This window comes from Lepidochelys kempii, chromosome 21 (genome assembly GCF_965140265.1).
Source record: "Lepidochelys kempii isolate rLepKem1 chromosome 21, rLepKem1.hap2, whole genome shotgun sequence".
Taxonomy (NCBI): Eukaryota; Metazoa; Chordata; order Testudines; family Cheloniidae; genus Lepidochelys; species Lepidochelys kempii.
In genome coordinates this window covers 1,079,261-1,098,279 of record NC_133276.1, presented here as the reverse complement: position 1 = coordinate 1,098,279, position 19,019 = coordinate 1,079,261, and the positions used below count along the sequence as shown (strand labels likewise).

At 47.6% G+C, this 19,019-nt stretch overlaps 1 protein-coding gene across 5 annotated transcripts in view; it reads right to left on the bottom strand.

Annotated features, from left to right (window-relative positions):
* Nucleotides 1–19,019, bottom strand: part of SYT6 (synaptotagmin 6) — a 94,889-nt gene that overhangs the window by 53,836 nt on the left and 22,034 nt on the right. For 2 of the 5 annotated variants that reach the window (XM_073320217.1, XM_073320218.1), the window contains exon 2: nt 5,249–5,324. The exons of the other annotated variants lie outside the window; for them this stretch is intronic. In XM_073320217.1, the coding sequence (XP_073176318.1) occupies nt 5,249–5,266 (18 nt within the window). In that variant the 5' untranslated portion in view covers nt 5,267–5,324. The remainder of the gene's footprint in view (nt 1–5,248; nt 5,325–19,019) is intronic. 5 annotated transcript variants of the gene reach the window in all.

Genomic DNA, 19,019 nt, shown 5'->3' with positions numbered 1-19,019 from the left:
GTCATTAACAAAGTAAAACTATTTCCCCCTGTATATTCCCCTCCCCACACTGTTCCTCAGACGTTCTTGTCAACTGCTGGAAATTAATAACCTTGATTATCACTACAAAAGGTTTTATTCCCCCCCCCCCCCCGCTCTCCTGCTGGTAATAGCTCACCTTACCTGATCACTCTCATTACAGAGTGTATGGTAATACCCATTGTTTCATGTTCTCTGTGTATATAAATCTCCCCACTGTATTTTCCACTGAATGCATCGGATGAAGTGAGCTGTAGCTCACGAAAGCTTATGCTCAAATAAATTTGTTAGTCTCTAAGGTGCCACAAGTACTCCTTTTCTTTTTGCGGATACAGACTAACACGGCTGCTACTCTGAAACCTGTCAGTATTGTTAAGGTATTTACAGAACTAAAAATAACACTTGCTGAATACCACAAACCCAATCAAGCCATCGAGATACTCGAAGGAATATAACAGAAGCATCTGCTGGACGTTCAAACCATCTGGTGTGAAGTGGAACTAACGAGACCCACTGGGTACCTGCCTACTTTCCCCACACTGCACTGCGGGGCAGACTCTGAGCTCCTTGCCCAGTTCTCTCGAACCATATCTGTGTGAGGAGTGCCAGGCCTCTGCTCTACCAAAGGGGCCAGCACAATGGAGCTCAAACCAGCTCCAGGAAGCAAAGAGACAGAGGCTTTCATTGGTTGGAACAGCCCTTGAGAGAGCAACCATAACTGTGGCCACCCCTGGGCAGGACTCTCCCGCTCTCCCAGGACAGGTGTTGAGGGAAGAGAAGGAATGATGGAAAGAGGGAGAGACGGACTGGGACGGATAATGACAAGAACAGGTAAAGAGACACCCTAGGAGGAGGGCGGGTGAGTACAATGTCTCAGGGAAGGAGCAAAGTATACAGAGGTTGTAACAATAAACAGGAGAGTTGCACAGAATAAAGAGACGTGAGGACAGGACACAGAGAGCAGCTGGATGGGAGAGCTGGGGCTGATCAGAACCCTCCCTGCCTACAGTCCCAGAAAATTGTTATTTTCTGCTACCGCTGGGCTTGTCACACACAACGGAGAATCCGGAGAGTGTGCTGTTTTCAAACCAGCCTTTTTATTGCTGGTTGAGATTGAAGTGCATTGGTAGAAATTTATTTATTTGCTATTTATTTGCTATTTTTTACAATTGGCATAAATGTGTATGAGTGTACAATACCTGTTTGCACTATGCCTAAATCTAGATAATGCCAACCACTTCTCACTTTCAGGAGCTCTAAAAGGTTCTTAATTCACCCCAAAACTGCAATTTAAAAATAAATCACTCCAAACCTGTTATTGGGCAGCTGAGCCTTTATCAGACAATCCAGGCAACTTGCATCTGTTCTTCATTGCAGCTGTTATAGAAATAGGCCTTGAAATATGTCTCACCATAAAATACAAGGTCTTTCCATGAGTTCTATTCCCTTTGATTCTATGTTTTACTTTAGATCTAGCCATAATTAGATCTTTGATGTTAAAGGCTAGAAAAAAAATCTATAAAAAATGAAGGGGGTTTAAATGTTCATATTGACAAAACACCTGAATCTAAAAATGAAATAAAGAAAATCACTTTGTTGGCATAATGAGGGAACCTGTTCATATTGTTAGCTGTCGCTGGCTTGCTATTTGGGAACACAACTGCTATTGGATCTACATGATTTTTAACATCAGTTGAAATAAACAAACAATTCTCAAACAAGTGTCATATATACACAATGTGACATCTGGATATCAATAAGCTAGCGCCACTGAGGTAAAGAAACCTCTTCAGGAGATACAGCTTTTTGTGGTTCCCAGTGTTCCATGTATCTTAATTGTATTAACACCTAGGAGCTGCATCCCAATTGCATTAACTATCTAGGTTGCAGGCTGTCTAGGAGAGCTGGGGAAAGCTTCTTTGCTACCCACAGGTTAATTGCCTTGAAGGAGGCATGTAAAAGCTGCCAGTGAGTGAAGGAGCAGGACGTGGAGAGAATAAGCACCCACCTCCCACCTCTCTGAATACTGGAAACCTCCTGCACTCAGCTACTCTCCTTCGGCAGCCCCATGAACAGTCCATGTCTGAGTCAGACTGTACAGATTATCTTATTCAAGCCACTGCAATCAGAGCCTCGGGAGAAAGGGCATGTCATGGGCTGGTGAGTGAATGGGTTTAGTCTCATTTAATAATAAATAGAATTGCAAGACAGATGGCGGAGCTTCCTAGGAGACTTGGCTAATTGTGTTCTCAACATCACAGAGTTCCGAGACACCGATCTACTGTATTTTGAACTAAGTCCTAGAATTTTTCTCAGGGTTCTCAGTGTCAAACACAGTTCTGTACGAGGGATAGCTCAGTGGTTTGAGCTTTGGCCTGCTAAACTCAGGGTTGTGAGTTCAATCCTTGAGGGGGCCATTTAGGGATATGGGGCAAAAATTGGGGATTGGTCCTGCTTTGAGCAGGGGGTTGGACTAGATGACCTCCTGAGGTCCCTTCCAACCCTAATATTCTATGAAAACATAAGGAGTTGGGTTGTTTGAAAATGTGTCTTTGTTGCTCCTTTTCTGGCACTTTCCTTTGCAAATGGTTTTTTAAATGAAGAAATAGTTTCCACTACAGTTCCTTCAAATCCTTGTCAGAAGTCTCTAGCCCTAAGCCTGGAGATATAGATATGAACACACAGTATATTAGCATCAACAACACGAGGTTACCATGTGGTGCATCCCCTGAAAGCATCTTTATCCTTATTATTATTCCTATGATTAGCAACAAAAATAAGGACATTTGTTGCTGGCCCTGAGCTAAGGCCCTGAGGCTGAATGAGAAGTATCCATATCACCCTGCAAGGGGACAGCAGAAATGAGAGAGCAAATCCTCAGACAGTTCAGCTGTCTGACAGGAAGTTTTAAAAGGAAAAGAGTTACAAAATGCAACAGCCCAGCCTGGCTGCATCAGGACAAAGCTGCTTTTTGGATTTACCATCAGGAAACTCAAAATAGTAATAATCATAATTCCTCCCCTTAATGTGCATTCCCTCCTTTTGATTATTTAAACTACCTACAGTGCATGATGCTATAAGGGAAATAAGCAGAGCTGCAATGCAGAATCTATCACTGATAGAAGTGGTTGTGTTGCAGGAAACTTCTCCTAAGACATTTCTTTCATGCCATGGAATTATGTAGGACTCACAAATCTGCTAACACACCATAGCTGTTAATGAAAAGTTTCAGAATTAATGAATCATCAACTCTGAAAACTTGTTGCCTATTTGAGATGGCTCCACACGTCTCCTTGCTGAGCTGGCATTCACAAGATTTGACAGGATTTAGAGATGCTTTTATGCATGAGCTCCGAAATCCTTCCTCTGGCAGCTCACCTAAAACAAAGGAGGATGGGACCAGGAGTTTACAGATGGTGTTAAAAAAAGAGCCGGCCTCAGAAAAACATCAGCTTGTTTGAAGATGACATTGGATTATCTGAGAACAGATTTAACAAACAAATATTAATTTGATGGAGTTGGACCATAATTAATGTGCTTTGGTTTTGAGAAGGGGTGAGGGGATGTTCACTGGCTGGAGGAGGCCAGGTGGTACAGAGGAAGCTGCTGCTAAATGAGTTTTTCTCACTGTTTATGCAGTAGGAGGAACAGTTAAAACATCAAAGAAACTGAGTCAATTTTGTCTCTGATATCCCATATCTGCCTCCTGACACTAAGAAAAACAATGAATCAGACGAGTCCTCTGAGCCAATGAAGAGCCTGGATCAGCTCATCACCGAAACACCACTGTGCGCTCTTGTTTTCCTGCGGAAGTAGCTGTCACTTTAACAGAGCAGCGTGGGAGACAGTGGCCAGAGGGGTGCAGCTCAGGAGCGGCGCATGTTGTGTGAAGGCAGCTGGAGCCACCCTAGGAAGCTCTGGGTCCCTTTTGCTCCCTCTGTCCAATGGACACAGCACACTCAGAATCCTGCTGGGACTGGTGCACAGAGCTCCCTGTAGGCCCCTTGCATGCAGGGTCGCTGCAGTAGCTGGCCCCCTCTTTCTGCCCGGTTTCTGTACAGGTGCTAAGAAGCTCTAGCTACGCTGCAGAACCACCGTCAAGCTGCCAGATGCCCCCAGCTGCCTGCACTAGCGACTGATCTCAGAGGGCGCGGTCTATCTCCCCTAAGTCACTTCCCAGCCAGACCCAAACCAAACCAGCATCATGAATCAGGCATTGCTCTTTGCAGAGAGTGGCATAGCTCCCTGGGGTCTGCTGCCGAGGAGGCAGCCCAAGTGAAGCAGCTCACAGGATAGCCCCACAGTGTCAGTGGGCTGGCACCCCGATACAAAAGTCAGTGCAAACTGCTCCTCCAACACCTTGCCAAGTGGCCTCTGTGTCACCTACCTGCTCCCATGTGCAGCCAGTGACCCTGCTGGGAAGTACCTGTGGCCAGCTGGCTCCCCTTACAAGCAATGTCCCTGGCTCCTGATCCAGGGCTGCTCATGGCTGCTGAGAAGGTGTCACATCCACATGCCATCCCCCAGCCAGAGGCTGCCACTGACGCCAGGCCTGACCTTGGTTGCAGCACGCAGTCCTGGAATGGGAACGCTGGTTTGGAGACCTTGGCAGAGACAGAGCTTAGCCACTCTGGTGGCCGATGCAAGTAAAAAACAAGGAGGAGGAGATGGCCTCCAAAAAGCCAAGGAAACAGCAGCAAGTCCAGAGCCCCAGAGCATTCTCTCCTTCCTGAGAAATGGAGCACATGATCAGCTGCTGCCTCAGCACGACAACACGGCGCCTGGCACAGTCAGAAGCAGGGGTGACTGGGAGAGCCGCGCAAGGGCCATGTCATGGGCTCACCGTACAGGGGGGCAGGAACCTGGCTTAGAAGCCTGGGCATCTGAGAGCAGGCCATCCTCAGGGTCTCTACTTGGCAACCGCAACTTCCAGTCTCAGCGACACTGGGATAATGTTTGGTTGGAGACTCACACACTGAAATGTCCAATAAAGAAATCTCTTTGTCATGGAAACAGCCTATAGAATTTAATGAGTTTAAACCAATAGAGCCCTAGAGGAATGTAACAGGGTTCTAGAGAAATGGTGCTAGAATCGTTCAAACTGAACTGAGAATGATCTCTCTTCTCTAGTTATCTGTAGCTGTCTAGAGAATTACATTCCTGTGATTGATTTGTCTAGTAAACCCTGCAGGATTTACTCAAAAGGAAGAAAACCAACCAACCAACAAACCTGTGGGAAGGTTTCCATTCTCTATTCCATCTTGTGGGTCTTTTCCAGGAGGGGTGCCCAGGAGATGGGATGGACCCTGTGGGCAGACAGGACAGTTTGGAGATTTCCACCTTCAATCTAAAAGCAAGTCTGTGCTATTTGCAGAGGCAAAGGGAGAGCCTTTGTTGGGTTTGTCAAAGCCCTTCCTGCCCCCCTCCCTCCAGACCCCCTGCCCAGGCCCAATGCCTTCTGAAGACCCTGAAAACAGCTCATCAATAAATGGTCCGTTTTGTTTCACCTTGAAAACATGTTAGGAGGATATGGTGTGATTAAAATGCAGTTTTTATGTCCCTGGTGATTTTATGCTCCCCAGGCTTGAGTTACCAATGGAGATAATTAGCAGAGTCCAAACAGAAAACGAATTAACGCTCCAGACAAAGCCCCAATTACACCAGTCTATTCACCGCAAGACAATGCTGGGCTAATTACGGCAACCCTGACTTTTATTACTTTGAAGTAGCTTTCACCATCATTAAGATTCATAGATGATTCTTAGTCTGATGTGAAGAGCTCTACTGACTATATCACTAGCTATAATTTAGCTTTTTACCCAACCCTCCCCGAGAGAGAAAAGAAAAGAAATTTGGTAGCTCACACAACATTGTAGCATCTCTGGGTCATTCTAGCCACGTGGGAAACTGTCATTGTGTACTGTGGAATGCCTGCATGCCTCCCAGGGAACTGTGGGATGCCTACCAACTGTGCACCACGCTTTTGCCATGCAACTGGACTCTGTGTGGACAGAATGCGCTAAGTGGGATGCACGCTGCAGAAACAGGTTTGTTGGTGGCACTACACGGACCGAGCTTGTGACAGTACAACTTTCTAGTTGGCCTGGACTCTGTGTGTTGAGAATGAGAGAGAGAGCGCATCTCTCTTGGGAATGCTTCTTGCCTGGTAACATTGCAAATGGCCTAGTGAGAGATGAAAAGTCTTGGCACCGGGAGCAGGTGTGGCTGCTGCATTCCCAGCTAAGATTTTCTTTCAGATGAAGAACTGGCTCGGAGCTCTACTGGGATGTGACAGCCACCTGCTGAGGAACACCAAACTCCACCGTTTCATTACAGGAGAGCAGGAAGAGTGAGAATATCTCAGGTGGCTCCTTTTACGAAATAACCTCAGAGCCCTTTGTCTTGATGTGATTCCGAAGCATTTGGATACTTTCAAGTCAGTGAGACTGATCGATAAAAGTAGTTTGTATAAGACAGCACCTTCCCAGCTCTGCAAAGACGTTATCTAATTAGTCTTCACAAAAACCTGTCAAGTGACCTTGGACAGCACAAGTCATTACAAAAACCTTACAAAGCAATACGGCAGAGTCTTGGCTGCACTGTGCCCACTGTCCCTGGGGAAGGATGCTAGTACAGCAAGCCAGCCACCCCCCCTACCGACACGGCAGGGCCTGGCGGAGTCCTGTGAGGGCCCCTCTGTCATTCAGCACCTCTCTGTTACAATAGCAGCTATGAAGATGTATGGGTCTATCTCTAGAGCTTTTGGCAATCAGACTGTGGGTTTTTGTCAGATTACTATGAGAGCATATGGCTAGGGGAGAGGCAAAGACGCTCTGCTGCTATGGCAGCCCATGTGGGACACACACCAACTGGCAATTTAATTCTTTTTCCACCAAGCACCACCAGCTGGGCTTTGCTATCTGTGCACAGGGAGCTGCTTGGAATCTCAGGCACAAATGGGTTAATGAAAGAGAAGAGCTCACCTTGAATTTATCCATTAAACCTCAGCTATACACAGACATTGGCCATTGGAGCTCTGCCTTGTGACCTGTGCAGAGACACCCAAGGAAGCAGGGAAAATATGGGATAGAAGCATAATGTTAACAAGAGGAAAAGAAGAGCACCCCAAGGAACAGCAATCACAGACCACCTGGGTAATAGGGAGTGGGTCCTGCAGAAGCAGGAACCCAGCTTGGACTAAGCTCTGGAAGGCTCAGAGAGGGGGATGAAAGCAATGCGAAATGAAGACCTCTTTTTACCAGGGCATTTAAGAAGAAAATCTGATCACCTTTGACCCCCTTATGACTGCGGACTCCCAGCTTCAGGCCCGCATAGGGCCCAATCAGGGTGAGAAGTATCCCCCACCTGCTCTCTAATGTTGGCATTAGAGTCAGGTGCCAGTCAACCAGCTGATAGTTTTGTGGCTGTGTCCTTGGGCTACTTGTTTCCATTTGGGTGGTGTCCTAGGCTTCAAATTTAATAATTTTATTAAGGTAATGTTGAAGTAAAAAGAAAACCGTACAGAGTTTAGGCATAGAAGTTACTGGTTATCAGGGAATACGGTACAGATTATCAAGGGGTGCGAAATTCGGTTTAGGAGCGGGTGGCGTAAGGAATAAATAATCTGCAATCTCCCCGATTGGGGGTAAAAGTTTAACAGGTCAAAGTACAGACATTGAGCTATGGGGATATGTTGTCCATATAATGGCTATGTTCAGGTGTGGAGTATAATGAGCAGATACGATGATGAGGATGGATCTACCCTCATTTGGTGGGATTTAATGTTCAGTGAGTTTATGATTCCCGTTCATATGGTCCAATGGAAAAAGTCTCTCAGTCCTTTTCCCATAGTTGATGCACGATGTCGGACTGGCTCACACCTCCTGGTACTGCTGGTGGCCGGTGATGTGTTCGATGTAGATGTCCCTGGACCATCGGATGGTGTCTGAGACCATGAGGCGCCGCATGAGCTGTGCGTAGCATCGACCGATCCCACAGGTCCGCAGCACAAGCTCGTTGCAGGGGTCCGACAATCAGGGCATCCATCTGCACCTCGTAGCCCTTCGCTCTCAGGGTGTTGGCCGGGGGGGGGCGTATTTTTCCAGCTTTTTAATGCTTCTAATTCTAATTAACTGGCCGTGTTCTCTTGGTGTCTGCAAGCTACGAAAATATCTCCTGAAACATTCTTGAACTAGAAAGGTTATTTGCATCTGTTGCTTCCAAGTCTAACTGCAGCTGATTTGCTTTTCACAAGCCATCAAACAGGCTGGATGCCTGATGTGAATGTGTTGTTAAGCACCAAAACTGTGCTCCTGTAGAAACAAGCCCCCATCAGGTAGAGGCGAGGGGCACAACTGATGGGGAGATATTTCATTAAGTTCTCGGTAGCAAAACAGGTCAGAAAACAATTAGGAACCGGACAGAGCTTTATCCTCCTTCAGACATTCTTCCATCTTGTGTGCTGTAATAAGGAATGCAAAGCAGCCTCTCTCTGAATGGAGCCTCCATGTAGCAGCCACTCAGCCAGCAAATGGCATTCAATGCGAACTGAGATTTGGCCCCACAAGTCCCCAGGTTCTGAGCTGGGTGTACTTGGTTTTCAGAACAGCTTCTGTTCAACCAGTAACTTGAATGACAAGAGCAAATGTCACCAGTCACTGTATCTTTCTCACAGTAGCAACTGGAACTAACACAGGTTTATACCTCCAGGCAAGGTGAGGTACTTCACAGCCCAGCCATCTGAGAGACTTGCAGAAGAGCAAGCGTTTCAATTCCTAGAACAGACAACAGGGCAAACCTTAGTAAAAGGCAGCTGACCCCCCAGTTACTGAGTTCTTTGCCAGTGTGACCAGGCAAAGAAAACAAATCAATCACTTTCTTTCCCCAGGAGTATATCAGACCTTTCACTGCCCAGTGCAGGGCAGCATTAGGCAGTAGCCACAGAGATACCAAAAGGTGCCAGGGAATGCTGGGCTTGTTGGGGACAGCAGCCCAGGAACCCAGGGGGGCTGCTTCAGATGCACCATGCATGGTCTCAAAGGAGCAGGGCACATTTTCAAACTGTTACAGCCTGTAGAGGAGGGAGTCTTGGTTTCGGCGGCTCCCTATCATAGAATGTGGGCTGAATCCTGTTCTCAGTTATGCTTGGGTTCAATCCGGAGTATCTCCATAGGAGTCAATGCAGTTCATCTGGATTGATACCAGTGTAAATGAGAGCAGAATTTGATCTGCATAGCTTTATATGAAGTATTCCTGCAAGGTTTAGCTGTGTGCATATCTTCCAATGGCTGGCTCTCCCTTCCCACAAGGGGTGGGGCAGAAATCTCCACAAGGAAAACTTCACTGATACCCCGCTGGGAGAGGCTCAAGGGCCCCTTCCAAGCACTACAGATCTGAGATCCATGTGGCAAGGAACCTCCCTTCATCCTGGACCCAGGAGCCACCATGCATAGGTGGTTAGGGACTATTTAGAAAAGCTGGATGTGCACAAGTCCATGGGGCCGGACGAGTTGCATCCGAGAGTGCTGAAGGAATTGGCGGCTGTGATTGCAGAGCCATTGGCCATTATCTTTGAAAACTCGTGGCGAACCGGGGAAGTCCCGGATGACTGGAAAAAGGCTAATGTAGTGCCAATCTTTAAAAAAGAGAAGAAGGAGGATCCTGGGAACTACAGGCCAGTCAGCCTCACCTCAGTCCCTGGAAAAATCATGGAGCAGGTCCTCAAAGAATCAATCCTGAAGCACTTGCATGAGAGGAAGGTGATCAGGAACAGCCAGCATGGATTCACCAAGGGAAGGTCATGCCTGACTAATCTAATCGCCTTTTATGAGGAGATTACTGGTTCTGTGGATGAAGGGAAAGCAGTGGATGTATTGTTTCTTGACTTTAGCAAAGCTTTTGACACGGTCTCCCACAGTATTCTTGTCAGCAAGTTAAGGAAGTATGGGCTGGATGAATGCACTATAAGGTGGGTAGAAAGCTGGCTAGATTGTCAGGCTCAACGGGTAGTGATCAATGGCTCCATGTCTAGTTGGCAGCCGGTATCAAGTGGAGTGCCCCAAGGGTCGGTCCTGGGGCCGGTTTTGTTCAATATCTTCATAAATGATCTGGAGGATGGTGTGGATTGCACTCTCAGCAAATTTGCGGATGATACTAAACTGGGAGGAGTGGTAGATACGCTGGAGGGCAGGGATAGGATACAGAAGGACCTAGACAAATTGGAGGATTGGGCCAAAAGAAATCTGATGAGGTTCAATAAGGATAAGTGCAGGGTCCTGCACTTAGGATGGAAGAATCCAATGCACCGCTACAGACTAGGGACCGAATGGCTAGGCAGCAGTTCTGCGGAAAAGGACCTAGGGGTGACAGTGGATGAGAAGCTGGATATGAGTCAGCAGTGTGCCCTTGTTGCCAAGAAGGCCAATGGCATTTTGGGATGTATAAGTAGGGGCATAGCGAGCAGATCGAGGGATGTGATCGTTCCCCTCTATTCGACATTGGTGAGGCCTCATCTGGAGTACTGTGTCCAGTTTTGGGCCCCACACTACAAGAAGGATGTGGATAAATTGGAGAGAGTCCAGCGAAGGGCAACAAAAATGATTAGGGGTCTAGAACACATGACTTATGAGGAGAGGCTGAGGGAGCTGGGATTGTTTAGCCTGCAGAAGAGAAGAATGAGGGGGGATTTGATAGCTGCTTTCAACTACCTGAAAGGGGGTTCCAAAGAGGATGGCTCTAGACTGTTCTCAATGGTAGCAGATGACAAAACGAGGAGTAATGGTCTCAAGTTGCAGTGGGGGAGGTTTAGATTGGATATTAGGAAAAACTTTTTCACTAAGAGGGTGGTGAAACACTGGAATGCGTTACCTAGGGAGGTGGTAGAATCTCCTTCCTTAGAGGTTTTTAAGGTCAGGCTTGACAAAGCCCTGGCTGGGATGATTTAACTGGGAATTGGTCCTGCTTCGAGCAGGGGGTTGGACTAGATGACCTTCTGGGGTCCCTTCCAACCCTGATATTCTATGATTCTATGATTCTATAACCCCACCCCTCCTTCCTGGAAGCCTAGCTCCCTGTGGCTGATTCTAACTCCCACTGAGATTCTCACTTGGGAAATCCAGGGGCTCTGCAGTACCATGAAGAGTGGCTCCAGCATGCAGGGCCCCGGTGGAAGGGCATTGGCGCAGGGATGCAGAGCTCTACACACAGAGAGAGCACCCTTTGTCCCTGCTAAAGAATGTTCAACAACACTGTGGAGATACCAGGTACTGGAGTCAGCTACACCAAAGTTTCAATTACATAGAAATGACTTCTGAAAAGTTTAATTTACCACTACAAGATGCTTCTTCAATGAGAGAGCTTATTGGAATGCAAAGCGCCGACTTCAAAGGCTGGGATGAATCAGAGGATATTTTGAGAGTAATTATATAAGATTATAACATCAAAACCACCTAATTATTGCCAGCTAAGCATGGAGACAACCTGCTTTCTAGGGAGAGGCTGGAGGGAGCTAGTGGCTGGATCATGTTCGGCTGCCCATGAGCATACAAGGCAACCTCACATTTTCAGTCTAAACCACCCTTGTTCCATAGGCAGCTGCAGTTTTTCCCACCCTCTGTAATTCTTTCTTGGGGTGTTTTTATAGACTCCAGTGCCTGAATGCCACTGACTCAAGGATGTGGCTTTGAGGTCCTTTCCATGAGTTCTAGAGCTGGTAGAATAATTGGAAAAGTGGCTCATTAACAACTTTGTGAAAAGTGTTCTGAGTTCTACATCAGTTACTCAGAGGGTGAAATTATTCCTTCTTCATGAGTCTGGACACTAGTTTATTATGTTTCATGAATTTCAACTTGAATTATGATTAATCCAACTGCATAATTCATTATTTTTAACTATTTTGCTTCAGAAGCTTCATTCACCCAACAGACATCAAACCACGTGGCTAGATAACCAGTCACAAACCACAAAAAATTATTAGCAGACAATGAATAGTTTAGATATTCTGTCAATCGCACTTTGGATACAATTGCAGAACTCATCTCTTTCCCCACTGCTCTGTTCCTGTTTGAGCACAGCACTGTACAACTGACATCTTTTGGACTCTGGTTTGGAGTCAGGTCCCAATTAATGGGTGATTTTTCCATAATGAGTGTATTACCGCAGAGGGTTTGTTGTCACTATGACCTGAGTAAATGAGATATTTCTTCTGTTGCTTGCAGCACTTCTCATCCACACCTATCAATCTGCTCTCACTGATGCCCCGGATTCCAGACTTGGGACCTAGCAACATCAGCTAGGTGATGGGCAACTGTATTGCTAAAGTAACACGGCTGTTACTCTGAAACCTGTATTGCTAAAAGTAGGCTGTGACAACCAAGACATGGAAAGAGCATGGGGATGCATCAGCTGGGGACCATCAACCAAAATGGGGAGAGACTCATTGAGCTGCGCTTGGTTCTGATCTTATTTCTGCAAGTAACCTGTTCTCATACAAAGAACCATGGAATTCACCAGATGGCAATATGAACACTCAGGTTGAGCACATCTGCATTAGCTTGAGCATCAGGTCACCTGACCCAGAATGAGATCCTATCATCCTGTAGATATTCTGCAGTGACCACAACACTTGCACTGCTAAACTGAAATTGAAATTGAGATGATCAGCTTTAAACAGAAGGTGGTAGAGAACATTAAGAGTATAAAACTGAAAACAAAGGAGTACTGTGAGAAATCCCAACAGGAACTAAGGGGCAGATCTGCGACACTGCCAGAGGCAGAGGAAGGTGAGATACAGCTTGGTTCTGATGGAGAATGAGCAGTGCTCAGAGACACTGTGATTCAAGCTGCAGCCGTCACAACTGGATATCAAAATAGACAAAGCAAGAAGTGGATAAACCAAGAGATGTGGCCTCTCACTGAGGAAAGAAAAGTACTGAACGGAAAACTCCGGAATGCTAAGACCAAAGAACTACTGGAAAAGGCAAAGGAGGCATATAAGAAAGCAGACAAAAGCTGTGAAAAGCAACACAAGGAAGATAAATGGAGATATGCTGGAGACCTAGCAGCTGAAGCTGAAGCTGCTGCTTTGATAGAAAACCACAGAGCTGTTTATCTAGTGACCTGGGTAGAAATTTCAAAACAGGACATGGGCCAATAAAAAGGAAAGATGGAAAAATGCTTACACCTGAGATAGAACAGAAAAAATGGATGGGGAGAGCTGTCCAAAGAAGTCCTCAATGGATCCACCCCCCACCTCCTCACCAGATTTTAATGCAACATGTGAACTTGATAAACATGACCCTGATCCTCTCCTTTGCTTTGGATATCTAAACGTGGTTTCCATCTCTTTGGTAAGCTGCCAACCCTTTTTGCTCACGTTTGTGATTCAGCCCCACTGGCCATTAGCAGAAAATTAACCAAGTACTGCAATTCTGCTCTACCATATGGTGCTATTCCCCAAGCCGCAGAGGTGCTAAACCAATCCATTATTTATTTTTAATTACAAAGCAGGAACCAAAACACATATCTGTACAATTAGGGGCTAATGCAAAACAGGTTCAGTCCCTGCAGTGTATTTACATATAGCAACGAAGTGTATCAACATCATTCACCATGCCAGAAAGATCCAAATCTGGTAACAGCTATAGGACATCAAAACTCAAGTAACTTCTTCTTCACATCAAAGCAGATTGAATACACAGATAATCTACCATGTAGCACCAAGAAAAGTCTGCCATATCATTAATGTCCAGTAGGTACAGGGTCTTTCCATGAGAAGACTGGATCTTTGCAAGCAAAAAGAAAAGAAAAGCAACTATGCTTAGCTGTTGGTGGCAGCTGTTCACAGACTGGGCAGTGCCTTTATTTAGGAAGACAGGCCGTGTGTTTGGCTAGGCAGACCAGTGGGTTAGTCGCCCAGGCTCAGGGTCCTGTTCCCAACTGACATTGATTCACTTCCTGACACTGAGCAAGTTAACTTCTTTCTGCTTCAGTTTCTCTGTCTGCAAGCTTGAGATAACACCAACCTCACAGGGGCATGCTGAGGCTTAACCCAACCTTGTAAAGGGTGCTGAGATCCTCAGATGAAAGGCTGTATTATAAACACAGCAGGGACAGTATATACACATATATTAGTGCATTATTAGCAGGGCTCTCCATACTGTATTCCAATACATAGCTGGAGGTTCATTTTGAAGACAGAGAGCTAACACTAGCGTAAATGGGAGAAAATGGGAGAAAGCTGAGCTTCGGAAGGCCTCCAGCTGTCTCTACGTTATAGGCCCCAGTCCAGCAAAGCACTTAAGTATGTGCATAGATTCAACGCGATTACCAATGTGCTTAAAGTTATGCATGAATTTAAGTGCTTTGCTTTCACTTGATAATTGCCCTGTTTTGTTCATTCCCTCTGGAGCACCTGGCACCAGCCACTGTTGGAAGACAAAAAGAAAAGGAGGACTTGTGGCACCTTAGAGACTTACAAATTTATCTGAGCATAAGCTTTTGTGAGCTACAGCTCACTTCATCGGATACATTCAGTGGAAGACAGGAAACAGGGCTAGATGAACCATTGGTCTGACCAGTCTGGCCATTGTTTCATTGGTATGTTGCTGGATGGGAGCCTTGGTGAGCCCTTCTCTGTGCTATTTAGCTGCTATGAAATGCATTAGTTCCCACAGTCACAGAGAACAAGGGATGGAGGTTGCATAAACTCCATTCAGGCCCTGGTCCCTTGCCTCTGGGGTTCCCCATTAGTGGGGATGCTGAACAGTCACTAACAAGGTAAACCCACTGGTTTGAATTTACCCTGTAATGGAGAATGCTCCCTGCCTTTACTGATACCGAGGTTTAAGACAGTGACAATGCACAGTGCACCCATTGCTGCAGGTGGAGGATAAGGTAATGGGGAGTTACACACATCAGTGGACTGGGAGACTGTGTTTGTGGCCATCTTCTCTTCTAAGGAGGCTGAAGAGGAGAGCATGGCAGAGCAGGGAATGCAGCGCCTCTAATGTTCATCACTAGAGTACAATATTAGCAATAAACAAAACTGTTCTTCAGCACAGCCTGGGAGCCTGGAGCGCTCATTAGCTTGGTACTTTGCATGGTGTCTTTCTGTGGAGGTGAAATGCATAGTGCCACTTACTGAGATGAAATTCACTAGGAGCAAACATTTACTAGAGATATGACCGGGGAACCTGTGCTGACAGGCCCCATACTGCTTGCCTTGCTGACACCCACAGTGCTGGCTGCTTTGCTGTGCCTCTCCTCTGCTGCTTATGGGCAAGGACTGTACCATGGGTGTTCCTCACGTGACTTTTCAGAGCAGTGGGCAAAGAAAGGGGAGTGTCACAGGCACACCACTCCTGGGCAGTTCTGTAACAGCCCCTCGTGGCTCAGAGTGGCTTTGCGGCACCTGTCTCAGTTTCCCCTCTTTCAGGACTTTCTCAAACAAATTCCCAAACAAACTTTTCTCTGGTTCCCCTCCGTGGGGCTGGATTTTGTAAAATAACAAAATCATTCCCACAGGAAGTTCTCAGATTCACACCAAGTTCAGACTCCCACTTTTCCTGCTGGGAGTCTGCCAGGCCTCCCCTGCCTGGAGCCTTTTCCCTGACACCTCAGGGTTCCCTGCCAGAGCCTAGTCGCCCCACAATCTCTGGAGTCTCTCTATCCCCATGTGATGCCTCATGGTTCCCTGCTGGAATCTCCTCACTCCCTGCCTTGGCAGGCCTCTGCTCGTCTCTCCCTGAGCATCTCCCCTTCTCGGGAGCTTCCTGCTGCTCTTATAAGGGAAATCAGTTGATCCCTGCTTGGGTGGACCTCCTTAGTAACTAGGGTTGGCTGGCCGCTGCATCCAGCCCTGCCGGGGAAGTCATCCCATTACAAGTACACTGGGGACATGAGGTTTCCCCATGTGTTCCAGCTGAGGTTTCCTTCAGCAAAAACAACTGCTATCACGTCAAGGTGGCAAGCTGCTCTCTGAGATGGACATACTATTCTGAACTTGCTTGGCTGCATCTCAGTTTGACTCGGCTGCCTGAATGCTAACAGCAGGGTGCCCTATTTCTTGCACTTTCTGGGGCGGAGACATGACTGAGGTCGTATTGGCCACATTATCTGGACAAGCCTGTATTTGCAGAGATTATTAACTCTAAGCAAGACTTTGTTCTGAAATTAGTCTGGGGGCTGGGCTAAGAATTAAATATTTTATGCCAATCAGAGTGAGGACATAAGTTTGGAGCTTTTCAAAGGACAAAGCAACAGGCCCTGGTCATGTTCTGCCAGTGCCCAGAGCTATAGAGGGGAATTCACATGGAAGCCAAGGAGCCTCTGCTTCCAAGCACATGGAATAGTGAAGAACATGGGCGCTTCATAAGCTGCTGGAACAGAACTGCTGAAGCATTTGTCCTCCCTTCAGTTAAGCACCTCTCAGCAGCAGCAGAGACTTCCAACAATTCCATCCGGAACAGCAGGAAAGTCTCCATAGCTGTGGAGCTGCCATGCACCGGGGAAATGAGCAAACACCTGGAGGACACTTACAGCCCAGCCATATGGAGACTATCACAGTGACTCCGTCAGCATCAGTCCCCACCTATCCCAATGAGAACACCATCCACCCAGCAGTACAGGACTGCAGGCCATCTCCTAGAGCACCTCGGCACTGGCAGCTCTTCCCAGCAAATGGCAAAGAAACTAAACGGAATGCAACCCAATCAGCTGAATGAGGTTTCTCCTCCTATGCCACTGGATCGCAGCATGCCCCCATGTCCTCAGGCTCTGGCAGGAGGGAGGCTGGGGACTGCTGCAGCTTTGCTATGTGTCTGAAACTGTATATTGCCATTTTATTGTAACTGAGTCTTTAGGAAGAGATGCATTAAAGTGATTTCTCAAGTGCTGAAGGCTTTTAGCAGCCTGGCTGTCTGGCGGAGTCACCCCCCCTTTATCTCACATGCTTTCTATTGCCATGAGCTCAGGTGGGATTTTTGGAAAATGAGCTGTTCCTCTGGGTTCCTCCCCCAGCCGGGGCTGCTCTCCCTCACCTGCAGAAGGGGAATTCCAGTTATTGGGCTTGGGGACCAACAGACCCAACGGCAGGTTCTTGCTGTGGGCAGCTGCTGCACAGGTCTCCTCTGGATAGCGCCGCTCTGGCTGGCAGCAGCTTTCCCACCTAGGCAGCGACAGTAGAGCGAGATCAAAGTCTGACAGATCCAGAGAATCAAGCTCAGAGATCAACACCAAACCCAGGCATTTGAGCCCTTTGCCTACATGGGAACAAATCCCACCCAGCGCTATTTGATCCCTTGTCTCTCATGCAGGCTGGGCCAGAATGCTGCCTGGGGATTAAAGCAGCGCTCCTGCATGTCAGTGAGGGGATGCTGGGAGAGAGAAAGATGAATGAGGCAGATGCAAGAGGGACAAGCTGTTTCCAGCTGGAGACCTGGTGGCGCAGGGGAACATAGGCCGGCACAGAAATGTAAGGAAAGAGTCCGCGTGGCATTCGCTTCGGAAGCCAGACAGAAGAGGGGCCCCAGCACTAGCCTCGTGACTTGGGGCTTTTTTGTGGAGAGCCCAGGTGCCAGGATTTAAACCTCTGGGGAATGGCTCACGACATCTCCGCACGGCCGCAATCGCCCCAGTACTATGAATGCTCCTATCCCTGCTAAGGATCTGTTCTGTGAACACAACCATCAGTGGGACAGAAAGTGAACTGTGTCCTGAGTCCGTTACTCCACATTCAGAGCTCGATTCTAGCACGTGGGAACGGCTCAGCTTAAGGCAGCGAGGCCAAAGTACAGGGTTACGGCGCGAGGCATCGTCAGGGCCACCAGAACAGCTCAGGAGCTGCTGCTCGGACACCACCCCCTCTCAGTTCTGACTGGAAAGGAAAGTGCCAGACTCTGCCACAGGAGAGGAGAGACCTGGCTGCCGGCTTCCAGGAGCTATGTTTATTTTGGGTTGGCTGGCCCTTTGCTTGCTTTGCTGTCACTTATAACGTGCTGGAAAGAGGGACGCTCTTTGAGAGAATGTGAGCAAGTGGCATTCTAAAAGGCCTTTGAGCAGAGCCTTGGGTGAAAGAATTAACCTTGTTGTAAACACTACCCTTTGCACCAGCAACGCCTACCAGCCTGGATGCTCAAACCAAGGGACACTTCCTGAGCTGCACAGCAATGGACCTGTACACACCACGGTCTGTCTCCAGCACATCCCATTGCTTCCCTCTCACCCCTGTCTCTCTGCTGAGGAAAGATGGCAACTGCAAGGCTCAGATCCTGGACCAGCAGCCACAGCTCACCATCTTTGGATGCTGCTGAGATCGGGGGGTTTCATCTCTGCCTTCAGGCTGCAGCTTGAGGCCTCGCTTGCTGCAGAGCTCCTGGTTCAGAGCAAATTGTACAGGAGGCTATGTAGGGGGAAGGGCTGCAGGTCCCTTTGCCATCTTAGCTGGCTATTACACGCTCACTTCTTCTCTGGCACAGAGTAGTTACCACATAACACCTGCCCTCAGAATTGCCTCTTCTGCTTTCCAGTCTCAGTTCCGTGATCAGGAGCCTGCATTCTTAGGGTTTGTCTACACTGACACTTTGTCGGCCTCCCCCTCGAATGACAAAAGTGTTACTGGCGAAAAGCACCGGTGTGAACAGGAGCGCTCTCTTGCGGATGAAGCTGCAGCCACTCGTAGGGGATGGAAGAGCTCTCTCCTGCTGACAAACAGCAGCTACACTGGACGTCTTCTGGCGGCCCGGCTGTAGCAGCACAGTCGTGTTGCTAAAAGCCTCGTAGTAGTGTAGCCAAAGCCTTTGTCTTTTAATGGTGTGTTTTATGGAAACAAATTAAACCCAGAACTGACCTTCCCCCCATACCCAGCGCCTTTCAACGTGTGGCTTGATGCGTTTAGAACGGGGCAGCAAGCCCACTAATCTCTCTGACGAGGGCTAATCAGGCACAGCTCGCGAACCAGTTTATAGTGGGTGGGCAGCTGGCTCATTGTGCTGTGGCTTTAAAAA